The 21,372-nt window shown below is 36.1% G+C and overlaps 1 protein-coding gene across 1 annotated transcript in view; it reads right to left on the reverse strand.

The window, feature by feature from the left end:
- The window catches only part of NBAS (neuroblastoma amplified sequence), a gene marked incomplete at both ends in the record, with an annotated part of 59,344 nt that overhangs the window by 5,555 nt on the left and 32,417 nt on the right, over positions 1-21,372 (reverse strand). The window contains 8 exons of the mRNA XM_009696819.1: positions 1,165-1,287; positions 1,724-1,786; positions 2,411-2,544; positions 3,536-3,709; positions 4,718-4,903; positions 6,324-6,477; positions 7,125-7,208; positions 20,990-21,126. Coding sequence (XP_009695121.1) covers positions 1,165-1,287; positions 1,724-1,786; positions 2,411-2,544; positions 3,536-3,709; positions 4,718-4,903; positions 6,324-6,477; positions 7,125-7,208; positions 20,990-21,126 — 1,055 coding nt within the window. The remainder of the gene's footprint in view (positions 1-1,164; positions 1,288-1,723; positions 1,787-2,410; positions 2,545-3,535; positions 3,710-4,717; positions 4,904-6,323; positions 6,478-7,124; positions 7,209-20,989; positions 21,127-21,372) is intronic.

A 21,372-nucleotide genomic window follows, 5' to 3' on the forward strand; every position in this document is an offset into this window, starting at 1 on the left:
TGATCCGAGAACAGCTAGGTAAAAACAAGTTTGTAACAGCAACTAAGGACCATTAAAGTGCAGTTCATTGCAGGCAATCTCAAAGGACTAATCAATTGCATGCAATCACAGGAGAATCAAGCTGCAAGTTTATTTTGTTCCTTAAATGGGACTGGTATACAGATTCTTGACCCTCTGGATTCATGGATCTCTGTTTATCCACAAAGCTTCCCACACAACTCCATGTGCTCTATCAAAACTTTTACTAGTAAAAACACTATGAAGGTTTTTTGACATTATCTCGAGCCTTTCAGATGAAAAAAGACTTTTTTAAGCTACACAAACTAGTCCAGCCAATAGTGATTTTCTCATGTGGTTTAGTTTTCATTTTGGAAAAGCAAAGGGTCCTTACAAAAAGTGAAAAATTAACATTTTTCATACAGAGGCATTGATTTGATCTTTCTAAAGAAGAGGTTTTAGAAATCTTAAAAACCTTTCAGCATGTCCAAAGTAAACACTACTCTACCATCACTGACAAACTGTTGTGCACGTTTACTTTACATAAGAAAAAAAAACACCAACCCAGAGTGATGGTTGTTTTTCCCAGGGTTCAAACTTTTTATCTGTTTATCCCAAAAGCTGTGTAATAATTCATATACAGTTGGAAGACAAGTTAAATGAAGCAGTTCTTAAACAGAAAAATTGAAAAATTATACTGGAAATGTAAGAGAGAGAATCAATACGTAAAGTCAATAAATTACCCTGCTACAAGAGCTCCTAAGAAAACACACCAAAAAAAAGAAAGCGTTATTTTACAAATCCTACATCTTAATAAAATTAAATAGATTTTAAAGGACCTGTCCTGGTTTGACCTCATTAACAACTTTTATTGTTCAACATCTTGCTGTATTTTGCAGTCAGTATGCCTTTTAGGTTTGTTTACTTGAACACAAACATATTGAAACAGGTTTGAAACAAGACAGATTTTTCTGAATGTGGAGAATGCAGCCAAAACACTAATCATGCTAACCATCAGTTTAACAAACGTGTTTTATGTACACCATGTTCAGTCTGAACACCATGGTTCCCTACTGCAACAAAACAGGCAGATACGCTATCTGGCGATAAGTACTGTTACCTTACTGTCCTCTCCTCCTTCTCTCCCATTCCCCTTTGAATACTAACTTGCGACCTGTGTGTCTCGTCAGTCTAATCATCAGCTTCCGCGCCTCCTCCGCATTATCCTTTGTGTCTTTCACAAAGGAAACAGGTTTCTGAAGTCCATGTTTCTCCAACAGCTCTGACACGCTGTAAAAGAACAGTCAACATTTTTGAATCCTGTACAGTTTACAACTACCTCTGCTGCAGAAGTCTTAAAGCTGTCTCAGACAACATACTGCAAATGCAAACAGTCTCCATAAAGTCTACCACAGTACAGATTAGCTAGAGTAACATTATTTACTCAAAAAAAAAATAATAATATTGTAGGGTAAATGCATATCACCAATAACCTGATGACATATCTTCAGATATTCAAGGAAAATACATGTGCAGTTTTATAATATTGAAATATCTAAAACCATTCAAAATTTCTAAGTTCTAAATACAAAAAACTTAGACTAGGTTGTTGACAGCATTAAAAACAAGATAAATGCTCTTGATACTTTTCTGTCATAGAAAAGCACTTGGCTATGCCTAGTGCCTTCTGTAAGAATACATTTTTTATTTTAGCAAAATTAAATACCTAAGAATTTGTTCCAGTTCATCTACTTCATCATGAAGAGTGTTAGTTTTATCTGTTTCAGGCCTGCAAAGATATTATACAATTAATATTAAATATATATATTCATACTTCTTGTAATTTCTTCATGTAATTCTTATTATATAGACATAAAGAGAAGCAGTTTGTACATTTCTTGATGAAAATAAAATATATATTTGCTTGAAAATATTAAAACTGTTGGCTTCTTGCTAGAAGGATAGCTAAAATTGAGAGGCTCCCTCAGTCTCCCAAGAACAGAGCTTTTCCTTCTTCCTTAGGCTTTTCTCAGGCTCTCTCCTTCCTAAATGTAAAAGATACCAGGAGAATAGTTTATATTTGCTTCTCATGCTTTCACCTTCTTGAGGATTGCTTGTCCTTCATATAGGTCTTCTATATAGAGACCTCTTTCACAGGGCCATATTGGTGCTTATAAACTAAGTGCAAGATGCCACTAACTGTAACAAGATCAAGACCAGTAAGAGAGCACTAACACTTGGTCTCGATTCACCAGCATACATATACATATATGACCATGGCAACTCAGACAGGAACAGAATATTCCAGTAACATCATCTACCCTTTAGTGACTTAACTATTCTTAAAACAGTAATTCACAACCGTATTTAACATCTCTAAAATATTTACAAATAACTAACTGAAAATGTTTACCCATATCCTCTTTGTGGAAGGCATTCCAAAATATCGTAACAGAGAGAGAGCTGGTTATCTCGTTCACAACTATAAATACATTCCAATGCCATAATCATCAGCTGGTCTTGATCAGGAATAATTTTTTGCTGACACTAACATGAAAAAAAAGCACATTATTTTTAGTTTTCTGTTTCTAATTCAACAGTTAAGTTTCCTCTGAATGTAAAAAGATGTGTACTCCAAGTAAATAAATTGTCTTGTAATTAGAATGTCTCTTGCTAACAACTTAGTGAAGTACCTGTTGAAGTTACAGCCTGAAACATAACTCGGCTAGTTTCCTACACCACAGACACTTGAAAGAACAGTGTTATGCCATTATAACCTTTTTGAATTTGAGAGGTGGGGAGAGTGCAGGGCAGAGGATGGCAACTGCTGTAAACATTTGTCAGATTTATTTAATATGTACAACAGTATCAATAAACTTAAAATAGCTGTGGTTTTGCTTCACTGGTTGATTTCTGTCTATATACTTAGACCGTTCAATAGTGTGCAAAAACATGTTTATATGCCCTGGAATAATTATTTAAACTGTAGAAGCAGCATGAAATACTCACATGGAAGATAACTTCAGCCCTTACTCATTGAATTATTGGCTCCTTCCTAATGGCCCCCACTTTATTCCTTACATTTGTTGTGGAAAGAGAGGGGCACAGGTGGTGTGTGTGAAGTAACTTGAAATCTACTGCTAGTAAAATTCCTCAGGAAAAAAATTTAGTGATATCATGAAACTCTTTCATATCCATTTTTTTAAAAAGTGAACATGCTAGGAATTTACTTTAAACACATCATCAGAATATTACTTCAAAGAAGAATCTTTACAGTAATTTTTGTTCTACTAGGTCAAGATCATAATTACATTAGTGTGACAATCTCATGAAGGACAGTTTAGCTGCATCATAACTTATGCTATAATATTGTTTAATTAATGTTTTCTAAAACATAACAAATCCTGGGTCCAAGCAGAAGGGAAAGATCAGAGAGATGATCTGATTTAGAAGATGAACTAACCCTATTTATGAATTCACCTCTTCAGGACAAGAATTTCCAAATAAACCAGTCAAATCATCAGGGCTTTATACTTACAGCTGGTTTTGAATTCTGAAATATCTTCAGAGGTAGAGTCAGGTCTTCCTTTGCTAATGTTACTAAATATTCTTTAAAAAGTGAATTTGCTAGACCAGGGGACTGATTTTCACAGCGGTGGAGAAAAGGGATCATCCACTGATAAACATTCTTCACATATTTTTCATCAGAGGACTAGAAAGTACAATGAGTTACAGAAAGGAAAAAAAGAACAAGTTCAGCTTCATTGTCCAAAACAAACAAGAAAACCAAAAATCAAACAGTACATATTTCGATCAATATAAATGAAACTGTATCTTCACCTATCACAAACAACAGCTGAAGGCTGACATTCACCACTGCTGCACAGATCACTGCATCATGAAGCACTGAAACAATCCATCATCTTTCTGCTACCCAATGGCTTGGGGAAACCAAGCAGTACAGGAATAAAGCCCACTACATGAGGAAAGCCTAGCTGTTTTCTTCCTGCAATTTCAGAATGAGTGAAAGATCGGCTTGCATTGATGTCAGAGTTGTATTACTTTCAGTATGCAAGAATGCAAGACAGAAAAACAAACGATGAGTGGTTATATAAATCCTAGCAAAATTTTGAAAATTCTAAGTATTCTCCTTGGTGCTTACATATTCTTTGACTGAATTTCAGAGCCCCGTTCAATTTCTAGGTATTTTTCAACCTTTCCAAGAGGTCTTTTTCTATTCTAAAATGCCATGCACAGGCTGAACACAGACAAGATGAAAAACACACATATGCTGCAGAGGCAAATATCAAGATTTTTTTGCCAGTATTTAAAGACACTAAAAACCGTCCAAGGAAAATACTCAATGTTGTTGTATCTGCAACATCATCAACAGCTACACTGAAGATCCTTTAGAAAGGGTCAATGAAAAAGCAATTCACAGCTTTCAAAAGACTAGATTTATTAACATTTAGTCCTGTGTCTAGGACAAAGAAAAAGGTCTTTGAGAAAACCGAGCCATTTTAGGTTTTGTTAAATAAAGAAAAAAAAACCCACCACAGCAAAAAAGGAACAGTAAAAGTGTTGAATTCTTGTTGAATTAAAGATGGAGACTCATCACAAAAACGTCAGTCACTAACAGTATCTTTATATACACAGGATCTAGGGTAACTCGAGTTACTGGAAATCAAGGTGTACTTACTGATTTATTCAAAATACTTACATTCTTCATCAAGAGTCTCAGCTTTTCAATGTCTTTCATCTCTACAAGTTCCTTCAAAGTTAAGGTTCGATCACCACCAGTCTCAAAAACTACTGTCTCAAGAGTGATCAGATTGTCACAAAGCACCTGCAGACCAGGAATGTTCCTCTCCATGCCAAGACGAACAAGGGATAGAGCACAGTCCACCTGAAAAAATAATAAAACACCCCTGCTGTACAATTGTTCACCAAAAAACAGCTTTGAGTCCAATCTGTGTCCTGTCTGCGTGTTTATTTTCTTCGCCTGTTCCTTTTGCTTTACAGGCAATTCTAAGTTCCTAGAAGTTTTTGTGGATTGTATATTCCTAAATGGATTGCTCTTCTCAGCTTTATAAAGATCAAATAAAATGCCTAATCTTAGCGGTTGATGACATTATAGGCTTTTGACCTAGATGCATCCTACTGATGCATGTAAATTAGGAGAATACTATTCCTTCTGGAGGTCACACACAGAGATACATCACCTCATCTCACTGCATGGAATATGAAGGATTGCTCTAAACTAAGATAATCAGTTAACTGACTGAAATTATGCATACCTCTGCATGTAACATGACTTTTCTAGCTGATCATGAATTAATAAAATGCAACAATTAGAATCATTTCACAGAAGATAAGGACAGTCTTTTCCCTGGTGATTGAAAATACTCTTATAAAAGATTCTGCTTCGATTTCAAAGAACACAATATTGGCTATACGCATTCAGTGAGGCAGACGTAAGTCTGGAAGAGTAGAACGCAATTTCATTTATGTGTTCATAACTTAATTGATCCTTGGAAGTTGCTTGTATTTCCAAACCTACTGATGGGCTGTTAAGATCACAGGGAACTATGATTAAAGAGCCTTGGAGGACTGCAAACTCGAAGAATAAAAGAACTCGCCCATCAGATCTAACTCATAGTGATACTTCCAGCCAGCCTCCTTTTCATGCAGCTAAATTGGCCTGAGAAGCAATAAAATACTGGAGCACATCAGTGATGAGCTCTATTCTTACTTGCAATGCTTATCTTTAATACATAGAGCTTCAAACATTTTTAAAATGTGAAGAAAATAAAGCAAAAATAAGCTGCATGGTAGTCCCACACAAACACACAATAAACCTGCCAAGAAGCAATTGTGACAGTATACACATTGGCATATGACAGTGATACATGTGACTGCCACATAACAATACATATGACACAGTATGATGTGACAGATAATAGAATATGTTTCCCAATACCCTGTGCACAACATTCCTTCCCTTAGTTTAAAAACATAAAAGGTAATGGTAAACATTTTTCATGGACTACAAAAGTGCTACTGTCTGCTATGGTAAGCCAAGCGAAAGGACATCTACTGGCTTCCTATTCATTCCTATGGATCAGTTATTTGGCTGAGTAAACTTTAGAGCAAGCAGAAGTACACTGCAAAAGATGAAACAAATAGTTGAAAAGCAATAATGAAGATTGAGACACAGTGTATAATACTGAGGAAAAAGCATCCCATTAATAGGCATTAAGACAGGATTCTCTTGAAGACTGATCAGCCTGAGTCAGCCATCACCATTCCCTCACTGCTGTTCTCACCTGCATTGCGTATTTTTCAATTTCCTGTGCTCTGCTCAAATACCAATCAGTAACAAGATCTACTGAAAGGTCAGTAGTCCTATACTTCAGTAACTCAGGCTGCGTTTCATACAGAAATTCACCTTCATCTTGTAAAGTTGGTTCAACAATCATCCTTTAAAAAAAAAAAAAAAGTTAAGTATATGTTTAAGTATATATTTGCTTCCATTTTTTTCACACGAGTCTTTTTCCTAAAACTTCTGGTTGTTCCAAAAGAAATTGATACAATCAACCTACCATTACACCAATAATTTGATGAGACTCAGATGCCAGTCACAGTAAGTGTCAATTTTTGTCAGCAAAGTAACTAGTAAGAGATTCCAAACGTGAGACAGATCATGAAAGAAAGAATCCTCTCTGCTAAAGACAGAGGTATGCCTAACCTCTGCTTTCCATCTGTTTCTCACACAGTGAAAGACAGTTTCAGGATTCATTAATGCTGCTATGATAATGTTATGGCTGACAAGTAATGGGGTGGAAGAAAAAAAAAGTAAATAAATCAGGATTTCCAACAGTAACCTCCCCAACTCCACTTGCATTTGTGAAAGTTACTCATCACAGAACCACACTGAACATAACACTGTAAAAAAAGTTTGCTCAGTCAGTCTCATTAAGAAAGCTGAAAACACTAGCTCGCGTGTAAAAAAAACAGGAAATGAGTCTTAGTGGGTATCTCCCACATTTTAAGAATTACTAAGTAAATTCTTTATCTGAAATGTACATAAATATAGAAAAAACTTTTTGCTTTTTCCATATGCTTACCTGCATTCTGCTTTTTCACACCAGTCTTCTTCACGATGTTTCTGCTCATTCCAAGGAAGAATTTTCAAAGTCCCTTGCTTGTAACTGGTATCACAGAAAAGGGAAGGTTTACGCAATTTATTTCTTTTTTAAATTGTGATAGCATCCAATCAACGGACTACAAAGCATACACAAGTACTTCAGTGAATTCATAATAAGCATATCATTCAATTACAGTATCAATTCTTTAAATTTATCACGTCTTAAAGCAGCTTTACAAGTGTGATTTTGCCTGTATGATATTATCCATACTAACACATATTCTATCCATACTAACACATATTCTACCTATACCATTAAAGATCCACTAAAATAAATTAATAAAATTATTTTCTTACTGACCATACCTTTTTAAAAAAAAGGAAAAAACCCATTACATGCTTTAAGAATTTTTACTGCTTCACAGTAAGTATTCTGACTTCATATGCTATCACAGAAGACTGAAATGAGTGAAAATCTATGATCTTCACAGCTTAAAAAAAATATAATTCTTCAAATTTTAGTACACATCCTGGTACTGAAACAAAACAAGTTATACCCTGCTGTACTGATCTTCTCAATTAAGTTTAACGTGTTTTTCTGACTACAAACTTTCACAGTGAAATGTTCTTTAAATACTGAGGTTGAAGGAAAAAAAAAATATGTTTAAGATGTAGATTAACAACACCATGGGCTATTACTAGAATGATTAGTTATTGCTCGTTGTTGTAGACTAGTTGCTTAAGCAGCACAAAACCCAAGAAAACCATGTCAAGCTATGCAGAACATAAACTAAGAGGGAAGATAAGAGCCATATAGGTTCTAGCATTTGTAGTAAAAAGAAACAAACTATGTACAAAGTAAAGACATTACAGTTTCAGGATACTGGAGCAATACACTACTTTAAATCTCATTCATTTTTCTCCTGACCCTGATAACAGCAACAGCAATGGACAATCCCTATTTATAGATTAACAACCAACACAACCTTCTCATCCCTTGAAGGGCAGAACTGTAACTCAGTAGTTTAAAAAGAAATGCAATTCCAACAAACAAATCAATTTCACAATACACTAAGAGTTAAAACAACAACTAAAAATCAGTAACTCCATCTCATTTAGCAAGTCATAAAACACATTTAACAAAGCAAAGTATGTCCATACTAACTGCTCTGCCCTGTACACACACACATTTCTCCCAGAAGGTCAGACACCCTTTCCCTCCTCCATGCACTAACAAATAATACCTCGTGTTTTATCACGGTAATTTCAACGCTCCAAATGAAATATGCAGTAGAAATCCAGCAGTAAATTGGCACAGACAGATTTGCAGGCTATAAAAGTCAAAAGAAAGGAGTGGAGAAGTCGGAAAACTGCTAATTCCTGTGTCTCAGCTATAGTAATATCTGTGTTCAATTCCAGTTCAGTTGGACAAAACACTCAACAATTACCTTTATCATGTAGTAACATCACTGAAAGATGATTTTCATTAATGATCAACACAATTAATCAACTCCAATTTCACATTACACATAGCTTTCTTCCCCAACACTAGTTAAGGTATTACTATGTGTTGCTAGTGTTCTGCCTCCAAGAATTGTAATGCTAAGATTTTGTTATTTTACTGTATTTAAAAAACTCAGATACAGTATGGGTCTGTAAGATTTGATTACATCAAATCAAATAATTTTAACAATCTTTTATTCATAAACATCAGGGGTAAAACGAGATTCAGTCATTAGCAAGGACCACTTGGCAGTGGAAGCTCTCAAAGGAGCCTGAGGGCTTGGGCAGTTTCACAAGCTGAAGTATCACAAAGCCAAGCTGAGAGGAGCACCCAGACACCTTCTCCTTCTCTTAGTCTCCTTCCCACAGCTCCAGTAAGAACAGCATGAATAGTACTGGGTAACCTGGAAAACAAAGTCAACCCCTTTCTGTTGGTCTCTCTCTTACCCACTTCTTATTAAGACAACATATGGGTTGATCCACCATCCCTGGAGGTATTTAAAAGATGTTGTAGATGGGGCATTTAGGGACATGGTTTAGAGGTGGACTTGGCGGTGTTAGGTTAATGGTTGGACTCAATGATCTTAAAGGTCTTTTCCAACCTAAATGATTCTATGATTCTATTAAAGAGAACATAAACTGTGCCCCTACCCCTCTCTTCCAAACTTTGGCTTTTGCACGAGTCTCTGAAACACACAACTGATGAAGGAGCAACAGGGGGGACACATGACAAGTAAATCATTATATCAAGATCCATTAGAAAATTGCAGCAGACATCATTCACTATATTTACACTGAAAGCAAATTCCTGTTCCAAGTAGTCACTTGCAGACTGTTCATGGCTCTTTCAAATAGGCGCATCTCATCTGAGTAAGTCTTCCCTTATAATCTCAGAGTCCAAGGAGAAATTTTGGGAAAGTTGCTTTGGTTTGGCTGTTCCTTCACTGGTTGTTTTTGTTGTTATTGAGAGAAAGAAGTCATGAAAAATAGTAAGGAAAGAAGTGTACACATTTAATGGATATTTAAACTTCAAAATTTTCCTCTTTTGGCTAACAAATTATTAAACGAGAAAATCACTAGAAATAAGCAAAGACAGCAGAAGTTTAGAACATAAATTTAAAGCATGACTATGGGATCTAAATGACAAGGAACCAAGACATTCCAAAACTCACACGCACTTTCCTAATGCTACTATCCCTCACAGTATGAGACCTGAAGGGGGGGGCAGGAATCTCTACTGATCCAAGCCTGTACTGTCAAAGACTACATTAAACACATTCTTCTTAATTAACCTGCCACATCCTGCTTACTTGCCATAGACATGGCAAAGTTACATTCTGGAATTACCGCTCCAGTTAAGAAATTGTTTCTTAACAAATTAAAGTCGGCAAAACTTACAAATTTTACTGACCTGAATATCAGGATGAATTATATGTTTCTTCCCTCCAATTATTCTTAGCATAGTTGAGTCACTTTCCTGACCCTGATAAACAATTATTAGAGACTAACCAGTTTCATTTTTATGCAACCAAGAGTTACCCATCCAGCATAAAATCAAAAGTTACTAGAAAACACTTCTTTTTGCAGACTGATGTAATTGCCTACCCAGTCCTTCTCCTCAACTCATTTCAGAAAATAATCTCTATCTCCCTCTCCCCATCTAAAAGTAGTTGTCTTCCCTATCCCTGTAACACAAAACACACCTGGGTTTGCCTTTAAATTCCAACTGCTTCAAATATTTTTTAAAAATACATTTTTAAATAGAATCCTTTCCAATTAACAGAAGTAATGGATTAAGTACAGACTCCATTCAAAATAACTTCTCCAACACCCTACTATGGCTTAGAGTTTCAACTAAAGTTAAAAGTTTATTGCTTAACAACATGCTTGTTGAGAAAGATCTCACTCAATTCGAGTTCCCAGGCTCTGCTGTCATTGTTTGACAGTTGCTTTGCTTCCCCCTTTCCCCTCACCTCCAAAATCCATCAAGTGAGGAGGCAATGTGCAACTCTGCCTCCCTCTGCCTACCTTACTCAATATGGTACAATACAAAAAAAGTTGAAAAGTACAGAGACAAGCAATGTGAATGACCAAAGGTAAGAAGTATGTGATCATCCCTTCTGTAAAAGCCACAGCATACTAAAGAATCTTAGAAGAAAGTAAACAATCAACATGCTAAGACTGATATCAAGTTGTTCATTTTTTTGTTTCACTTAAATAGGAAATGACATTTCACTGTTTTTACTTCCTACAACACTGTAAGCATTGATGAGACTAGCAGGGCCTCATTTAAAATCAAACAGCTGCAGATACTGTTTTATACCATACGCAGCTAAGTTGTTAACTACTTACTGCATGACATAGAAGATAAAACATCATGTATTTGGGTTCAAAAACAGAAAGAAGTCTTGGAATAAAGCGTCATGAAAGTTTACTATGTCTAGAAAATACCTAGTTCAGGAATATTTGAGCCACATATTATAGACACTTGAGAAACTTCAGGTTAATATTGCACTGTGCTTGCCAACACCTCTTTTTTTCCCTTGGCAAGCACTGTTGGCCATTTGCCTTCTGCCCAAATCTACCAAGACCAATCTCAAGTTTCAGTACAAGATTTTGCAGGAATGAAACCTACAGTTGTCCAGACACATCAATTCATGAAGTACTATAAGCATACTTCAAAAGTTTTTCGTAACAGTTTATTAATAGACCTCACCGTGAAATACTAAAGAAGAGAAGACTTCAGTTCATGGGAAAGAAACGTTATGCAGTGCAATCTTGACTGGAAAACGTCTCCTCCATCTTTTTTCCCCATCTCACAGCAGGAAAACGTTCAAGTTAAATACTTTAAGTCAGGTGTATGGATAAGCCACGGAAAATTCTTTTAAAAGTATTTTCTGCTCTGGCTCAATTTGCCATTTTAAAAGTATTCACATTCACTACAGAAAGAAGTTGAGAGGGGAATTTCAGATTTTTAAAGCTCTCACCAAAAGTCTAGCAGCACTCAGCAACTCTCTCTTCTAAATGCTTAAAGAAAACAACACACACACACACAAAAAATACAACTGCAAAGTATCTCATCCTAGTAGAAATCAGCAATTATGGAAAGTCAGTCTTAAAAGATACGTTTCTTGCTGAGCTAAGTTCACCAAAAAAACAGCAAAAACACCACCACTCAGAACTGACTGCTAATTTCATTCACCTTTTCAACAACGCCAAAATAATTCGTAACTCCCTCCTGCCCCATACATGACTGCATCCAACTGTATTACTTTCTCTCCTCATTCTGAAGAGTTTAGAAAAACTCTTCATATTTGAATTCAAATACAAGCACCGGAATAAACCAGTCTCAACTCTAACAAAAGATGAGAGATCCCTGTATCCAAGTACTTTACAAAAGTGAAAGTACTTTACAAAAGCGAAGAAATTATTAAAATGCTGTATTTATCTCAACATTTATCACAAGGTTTTTTCTAACTGATAGTTATGTTTTAGCACAGATTTTTTTTTTTTTCCCCTCAGATTTCCATTATCAGTAACTCAGTGACTCATGCAGAAAGAGAGCAACAAAATTCTGGAAAAGTAGCTGTTAAAACAGAAGAAAGTCAGCTGAAAAAGATTTCAGGCATCAAAACACCACTGCTCTCTGCAAACTCAAAAACATTAATGTAGATGAGATGGAGAAGAGATACAGACATGAACACATATATGCAAAGAGGTAGGGCTTCCATTTTTCTACCACTCACACATTAGCAGCAAATCCAGCTGAACTGGGGCACATCAGAACCACTGCGTATGCTCTGCACACAATACCTAAGTCTAACTGGGATTCAAGAGGTGAATTTAGCACGCACAGGTAGCTTGCTATATGTGCAACATATGCTCTGTGCTACTGCACCCAGAGTTCATTCATCTCTCTGCTTATGCGATGCAACTTTGCAGTTTTGTTCTAGAAACTGAAATCCCACAGAGGTCAAAGACATGTGCAAGCCTGCATTACTGTGTGGTGGGCACTCACCCAAAATGCCAGCTATGGAGTCAGATCACTGTAGTCACTAAGGCACATGGCCTCCTTTTCCAATTAAAATAAACTATCAGCTGTGACATACCATAACTCTACATAAATATTAGTGTGTGGGTTTTATTTTTTTTCCTCAGCCACTGCTTCCCCCCAACCCTTCACCCTTCTCTCTTTTCTTTTCAACAGCAGAATGAATATGATTGGAGACCAGTAAATTGACATATTGTGGAGGTATTCAATTCTATTTCTTCAAAAAAGAGTTGACTTTGCCTGTATTGCTCTTTTCACTCTATTGTTTATGTTGGCTTGGCAATTCTTCCCATTCCTTTCTTTGACAAAAGAGGCCCATGCTATTGCAGCTTCTGTATCCTACCAACTGCATTTATTGAAACCTGCAGATTATTTTTCTCTCCAAGGACAGGCTTTCAAAAGAGGAAGGTCTAATTCAGTTTTAAGGTCAGAGTCCAATTCTTTCTATTACCAATGACAACTATGCGGGTTTTTTTTTTTTTCCCCTTCAAGCATTTCATACTGTAGGCCTGTCTCTGAGACTCATTTAGTTGATGACTAGAATTTTTCTTTTTTTTTTAAATCTTTTCCCTTGTAAACTTGTGCTCATTGAATCCAGACTCCAAGGCAAAAGGCAATTCACCCCAACACTTTTTTGAAACAGTATCTTTTTCCTGAACATGCACATTTTTAAGCATAGGTTTGGCTTTTTTTCTAAAAATATTTTGGGGGTAGATGACTCTTTGCTTTTACTTTTTCTTTTTTTAAAACCATGTATCATTGTCTGAAAAAAATAATGTTATAAACACTAATTCTGCATTTCAAAGCTTGTGTGTTATATACTAGAATAATTCTGAACATAACACATTTAAGTAAAGCACCAAGTATTGATCTGTTAGAGGTGAGACTTACATATGAAAGATACTAAACTATAAAAATAAAGTAGTGTTTCCATCAAATGGTTTTGTTATCCACTCAAAATGTTTTTGAAGATTGTGCCTGATTCCAATTTTATTACGTTTATTTTTAAAATTATCTCAAATTTATGTTTTGTGATAAAAGGAATATAAAATCCTGAACCTTCACATATTCTTTCCCCCCTGCTGACACTTGTACACTTACCAGGATTTATGATTTCCATATTTTACTGTAGGTACCCTCTAAATTACTTTAGAATTCACATGCAAATTAGCACTTCCACAATCCCACTACATACAGATATGGAGGCATTAAAAGCAGGCTATATATAATAGATATACTTGTATATAATGCAGGATCTGCAAGGGAAATTTTATAAAAGGTTCTTTTTTCTTTAATCCAGAAACATATTTGTCCAAAGTCTACATCTTCTCAGACAGCAATGAGGAAATCACTGTCAGTTTCTGCTCTCTGCAATTCTTATAGCGGTGAAACAGTTTTATTATATCACAATTATTCTATAACTGAGGATGAAATATAATAAGAAATGCATCCCAGATAGGTAGTCTGAAACAGCTATGATGTATTGCAATTTTTATATTGCACAAAAACATTCTTTTCTACCATTACAGTAGTTTAATATTGAATTAGTAAATGAAACTATGTAATTGATTACATATATTTTTAGGTTTCCAAATATTCAATATATCATGTGAAACGGAAGTGATGGGAAGAGGGAGAAGCTCTTAATTTTCCAGGAATATCCATAGGACATGTGACAAACTCATCAAGACTGAAGTACAGCTGGTGCCTAAAACAGAGTGCCAGAAACACCACACACTTCGGGAAAGTGTGTTTTGTGATCTGCATAAACTAGGGGGAAAAGGTATCCCAGTTGCTTTTGGCTGCCACAGTTAACTACTCTTCAGTAATGCACATTGTGATAACAGGTCTTTTGAAGCAACTCTGCCACCAGAGGAGAAAAGTTATATCTGATTTTGCATAAACAAAGTTATGTTTTAAAAAATTATGTGGTTAACCTTTAATAGAATTTGTGGAGAGGGGAATTATTTTTTTTTCTCTCCTGAAACAACTTAAGACTGAATAATCTAAACATCAGAAAAGTCAACCAACACTACACAACCACAGCATAGAAACTCACTATTTTTTTTTCTTGATGTATACAAATAAAATTCTGAAGCAATAGCTTTCACAAAATCAAAATAGGTCATTCTAAAGACACAGCTGAACTCCAAGTAAGATCAAAGCTGTCTGTCAACATATAGTGAAAGTATTCCTTCAGAACTGTACATTTATAAAGCATAATGAATGTTCATGGAAGAAATTTTGTTCTAAACCTTGTAAAAACGTGACAAACAAATAAGGCAATGGCAGCAATACACTTTCATGAGAAGACTGGAGAAGGAAAGCCAAGGTACAGTTCAGGACTACACAGGCAAAACACACACGCAGTAGATGACAACAGGACAAGCCAGGCATGAACAAGACAGAAATATAAAGAAAATCCTGTTAATGCTCTGTGGATAAACAGCACAGGCATAGTTCAGCTCAGATGCTACAGGAAGGTATGTGAAGACTGCTGCTGGCCCTCCATGCTGAACACATGCAGCTCGCTCAGCCTTCAAGTGCTCCAGTCTCCAACCACCCTGGTGGCCCCCTGCTAAGCTTGCTCCAATTAACTCACGTCTTTCCTGTACTGGGGGCCAGTGTTCTAGACGCAGTTGAACAAGGGTGGTAGCCTGATTGCTCAGTCTCCTTGTTCATTCAGGACAACATGCTGCTGGCCCATGTCCTGCTTGTGCCTATCAAGACCTTCAGGTCCTTTTCAGCAGAGCTGCTTCCTAGTCAGTCTCCAGCCTTTATTGTTGCAAGAGTTTCTTCAGTTGCAGGAACAGGACTTCGCATTTGTCCTTCTTGAACTTCCCAAGTTTCTTGCTGGCCCATTCCTTCACTCTGTCTAGGTCCCTCTGAATGACAACTTGGCTCCAGCATAGTAGATCCTGTGAAACTTCCCTCCTTCCTTGGTGATGGCTCATGTTCTCCACAGTTCCCTCATAGCTTCAAGTTCTCATTCTCCTTTTCAGAAACTCCTCACGAGTAATACCTATGGTACTGTTCCCAGTTCACTTTCTGCAGCAGCCTTCTGGGTGCAGTGAGCTGCTCCTGATGCTTTCCCAAATCCCCACATAGGCCAGTTTACAGAAGAGCTTCTCTTCCTCCAAACCACTGTTTTAACTTTTACATGGACCACAACAACCTTCACCGCTACTATCAGAAGTCAATCCAGACAGGAACATGAGTGCCATCATGACCAGTCAGTTAACCTTTCCCTCAAAAGTAATTTTTCCAACTTCACAGTGGAAGGTAAGATCCCAGATTTTTTTATTTATTTTTTTCCCAAACACATCCTTGCAGTAATATTAAACTACATTGATCCTTTTATCTCTAAACTGTTTTTATTCTTTCCCTTAGTGCAAAGGAAAAGAAGTGCATATAAAACTTAGGCCCTTCTTATTTATTTCACTGTAGCACTATACAAATGAATTCAAACTAACAAACAAAAAGAACTGACCATGGACACTGAAAACAAAAGCAGTTCAGCTTCAGAAGAGAAGAAAAACTAATAAGCAAAAATGCAGACTAAATATTAGACAGTTCTGCAGACGTTCAGTCATCAAACCTATTTACATACACACTCTAAGAAGAGAAGAGATGAAGCTGTAAGAGTTTTATCAAAACCTCAATGCCACAGGCAATAACTAAAAACGTAGTTCAGGAGAAGACATCATTATGGGAAGGCAAAGTTAACTGCTTATGAACCTCTCAGTTTGTTTAGTATTCATCTATTCATAGATGAGAGTCTACTATGTGGAATTTTTCAGGTTTTAAAAGCTTCACTAAGTTTTTAGAAGATATTTCCACTCCCATCCCAGTTCCTGAAGCAAATGCAGTTAATCCACAACTCCTCAGTAAAAACTCACTTTACACCATGACTGCAAACCAATATTTGAGAAAGTCAAGGAGTAAAAAAGCAGAAACATATAAAAAGCTGCTATCTTAGAGGGAAGATTTTTACTACCAGTGTAATGTGCAATATAGCAGACTTACAACTGTTGAGGGAACCATACATTTGAATTTCCCAACTTCTTCGAGTTTAAAATGTGAGTGGTAATGTTGCAACACAGTAGTTAAATATAGTAAAAAGGATAATATAATTAAAAGAAAAGAGAAGATGCTCTGGGTATGCATTTATAATGGTGGTAAAGCATTATTTTCCTCTAAGACCACATTTAAAAACCTGAGGGCAACCGTCTTAACTATAGACAAAGAACGCTAGCTGTAGCTATTAAAATAGAGATTAGAAGGAGCTATTATCTCCTTGAATATCTAAACGTTTACCACCTTCATTCTAGTTGTCTTAACAGATGAAGTCTGCGCATCTGATGGATCTTTGAGAAGGAGTATGAATCCCAATGACTAAGAGACAGCAGAGATTCAGGAGCCATCATTATAAAAGCAGCTGAGAAACAATGCAAAAACTAGTAGGAAAACATTACAATCACAGTTCTGCAAACACATTACTGAGTAATGTCAGTCCATCACAATACCAATTCGAAGCCGACAGGCATGTAGAGCCACCAATGCGTCTTAGTATTTCAGATTCCTTCTCAACTCCGGGAGCTGTTAAGCTTATACAACTCAGTCCTTTTCAAGAGTCTCAGGAATACATAAATCCACTGCTCAGACACCACCAATCTCTTCCTGAACACTTCTGAGAGTGACCTCTTAAGACGCTAAGCTACAAAACACATGCCAAAAACCAGAAACAAAAGGGTTCAGACTTTTTACAAGCAGATACAGGGAAAAAACGTGTATCTCTTTCCTATCAAACTGGCCCACAAGATAGGAAAAATAAAAAAAAAAAAAAAAATTTCTACCATTTTTTCTTTTTTCCCCATTTGTTATGGCAACTCTTCCTTGACTGATAAGACCTTAAAAGTTTCGTGACATTGGCCTCTAAATGCCATCCTAATGTAAACAACATGCGTCAGTAACAACTGCTTTATGCCTATAAAACACACTTGCAAAACAAGCCTTTCTTTCACTAGGTACTTAGAATTTACTATCTGCAGCTGAACTGCAGGCTCCAGATGCAACGACATGACAGTTATAATGCAACCTTTACGAAAACATTTCTCATAGGTAAAGAAATTCTTCAGATATAGCACTTCTATGTGCATTCATGGTGGTGGTGGTGTACAGCAAGCAATTGTGTTTCACTGCTTTTGCCTTGCCAATAGCTAGAGGTGCCTATTTGTCCCACCTCAACTGTTCCATGCACAAACGAGGCAGCACCTGCTATACAATCTCAAGTTTTGCCTCAGCCAGATCCCCCTACAGATGGAGGAACTAAGAGAACACAGAGCAACGTGGCGAATTTCCATAAGGACAGGTGTCACCTCAGAGAGCTCCAGCTGCGAACCGTTTAAAGTGTTTAATGTACACAGACACAATATGGTCAATTCCCAGCAGTACTTCATCCTACACACACACAGGGCCATATATGAAGACCTAGAAGACAAACTACAGGGTTTTTTCCCTCCACCAAAATCTTTTCTGCTTCCAGAGCTGCATACTGCTCAGCAAGAAGTCTGAGCTGCAGGAGGCCAGGCAGCAAAGGCATTAACAAGGCATGAACAAGGTGGGTTTTGAGCAAGGCCACTGGGGTAGGCTGCACTCAACATGGTCACTGTCATGGAGTTGGGCCATATTAGTGGTCTCATCACATGCACCACAGCAACCAATTACCCTACTGGAATCTCTCGGTAGAGACATTTACGGCCTTGCATTTTCAGAAAAACAATGAGCTAAAAGAAATCACAAGAGAAATTGATCTTTCTTGCAGCTGCAAGAAGAAAATCCTTCTACTTGCAGCATATCCAGCATACACCCTATTTTGTCATTTCCTGACTCGGAATCCTTTATATTTGTCTAAGTCAAAGTTCATGAGCACAGATTGAATCATTCTCACTCCTTATCCCAAGATCACTGTAATTACAAGCTGCATAAGTTGAAAAGACAGTAAGCCATAACGCTGCCAATGTTTTTTCTACCAATTAAAACATTGGGGTTTATATTTTTGCAACGTTTTCCTTTTGTTCAGAAGTTTATTAACTGCAGTCAGTACTTGCAACTTTTTAATATTACATGGGAATGAAACAGTTTTGTAAGTTGTATCATAACCTTGTTCAGTTAATTCAAGGTAAATTATGTCTACATAGCATGTCCTGTAGAGAAGTAAACTAGATAGCACACTCATTTAAACTGGATTTCATAACAACTACGTATCTACAGAATGCCAGTAATTCTATGCATACTAATAAGTCATTTAAAAAAACAAATGCTAGAACCAAAAGGCCCAATAAACTCACTTAAAATTACCAAGAACTTCAATTCTCTCTGATTCACATGGATTCATTTTGATTCACATGAAACAACTGCCAGAAGCTGAAGCTATTTGGACTAGGGGAAAGGGTCATCCCATTTTAAAAACAAAAAAATTAAATTAATAAGAAAGTGTTACTTTGTACAACTTAAGTCTATTTCATTAGTATGTTATTCTCATTAATAGATATTTTCATCAATACATATTTAACTCTATTACATTAATAAAGCAGAGTTTCAGGAAGTGTATTTAACAATACTATAAGAGTAATCACTTTTGTAACAGGGAAACAGTTTTAGAAAAAGTTTGGATCAAATACACAGTGTATTTTTATAAGTATATGGGATTTGTATATATATTTAGTATTTGTCCTCATCCTCATTTTGTAGTTGTCCAAAGACAAACATTTCAAAGACATACAGTGTTATTTGTTCTGCAATCTGAAAAAAAAAGTGTGAACCTGCACATACCTGATCCTAGCACTGGAAAGTTCTGCCTGCCACAGGAATAAAGGTTCAAACTATATACCTCCATTTTTCAACAGCAGACAAAACTAAGTTCTTAACCCATAACTTCACATCTTTACTGCTAAATCACTAATGAAATGTTCTATTTTAACTGCCATTTTGCCTTTTGGCACATAAGTCAGCTTCTTAAACAAACCAACCAACCACAATAACAAAATAAAAAAAACCAAACCAAGACCAACCAACCTTTCAGAAAGAAGGAGAACCTGTTTATGAACACCAACAAAATATCATAACCACATTTAAGAAGACCCTTATTCTCTCCCTCTTACAATATAAATCTTATCAAAAGATAAAAACTAGAATATATTTTACCAATTTTATAAAAACACTGCAATAATTTCTCTTCATGGTCCTAACTGTTACCTTAAAGAAGAGGATAAAATAAGTGTTTTCAGACTATAACTATACAACTAAATGTGTTCCTAATACTACCAACACAATAAAAAGGACACTGGTAAGTATTACATATCAGGAAATAATGACTAACTTCCGCTCAGAAAGGACAAGAGTGGTAAGTATTATAAGCTAGGAAAAGTGTCAGGGGAATAACCTGATGAATTAAAAAACCCTCTTCTACATAGAGAATTATCCAAATGGGACTGCTAAAACTTCAAAGTGAAAAGCTTAACTATAATGCTGGAAGACTACCAAAAAAAAAAAAAACCCACCCCACACACATCTATTAGCTACTCCAAAAACTATCCCTCTGAAGTAAGACTTCAAAGTACTATTGTAAAATATTAAATAATAAAATCTGCCCAATTCTTTATGGGCACTGAACAATATGCTTCAAAACTAACTGCATAATTGAAGTGTTTGAAAGAAACACTCCAGAAGCAGAAAATTCTTTTAATTAATACACAGAACATTATGCTGACGTTCAAGGAAGATTTTCTTATGAAAAATTTATATGAAATTGACAGTAAACTAACATTTAATCCTGAAATGAAAAAAACAGGAAAGTCTGGATTTCAAGCTTTTCATAATTTTACACTTTAGCAAGCTGCGTAAGAATCAGTAACAAGAAGATTAATGATTTTGAAGTTACTGACTGCTTAACTGTTAAATTACATTTCAAAACAAATCCAGAAAAATGCAATTGCTTTCAGGGAGCTAACTACCTGTATTATTAATTTCCTAATGCTGGCTGATATTACAAACTAATTACTATTTAAAGTCCCTACATTCCTGATAATAACCAAAAGAGACCGAAAAGCTTCTATGAATGGCACAAAATAAAGCAGAAAATGAAGACTGGTCAAGTACATAAAGACAAAGCTGCTCTCTTGATTCCAGGTAATAAACAACAGCAGATTGCCATATATGGAAAATAATTTAAGTAATAACTTAAATATCTTTTTTCTTTTTGTAGTTAATATCCATTGATGCATCCTTACCAAGCTTCAGGCAACAAGAAAGCATATTCATGTGGTGAAGTAGTCTCTGGAAAATTGGAGAGAATTGCCTGTCTGTGTGGAAGTAAAGCTGATCCATGGAAAGTGAACAAAATTTCCAGGGCTCTGACATTGCTTTCCTAAAGAGTAAAACATTAAGTTGCAGAACTAAGACTAAGACTGATTTAGACTGAAAATGAGCAAGAAATGTAAGCCCAGGTCATGCAACAAACACTTAATTTTAAAATTTTCTTTAGTAATAAAGAAAATTAGCTCAGGGTCACTATATGTATTTATTTACAATCAAAGAAATACATCCCCCACCTCTTAAATTGAGATTCAGCCAAGTTCAAAGGCGGGGGGGGGGGAGAGGGGAGAACGTCGAA

Source organism: Cariama cristata, unplaced genomic scaffold (genome assembly GCF_000690535.1).
Source record: "Cariama cristata isolate BGI_N322 unplaced genomic scaffold, ASM69053v1 scaffold2410, whole genome shotgun sequence".
Lineage (NCBI taxonomy): Eukaryota > Metazoa > Chordata > Aves > Cariamiformes > Cariamidae > Cariama > Cariama cristata.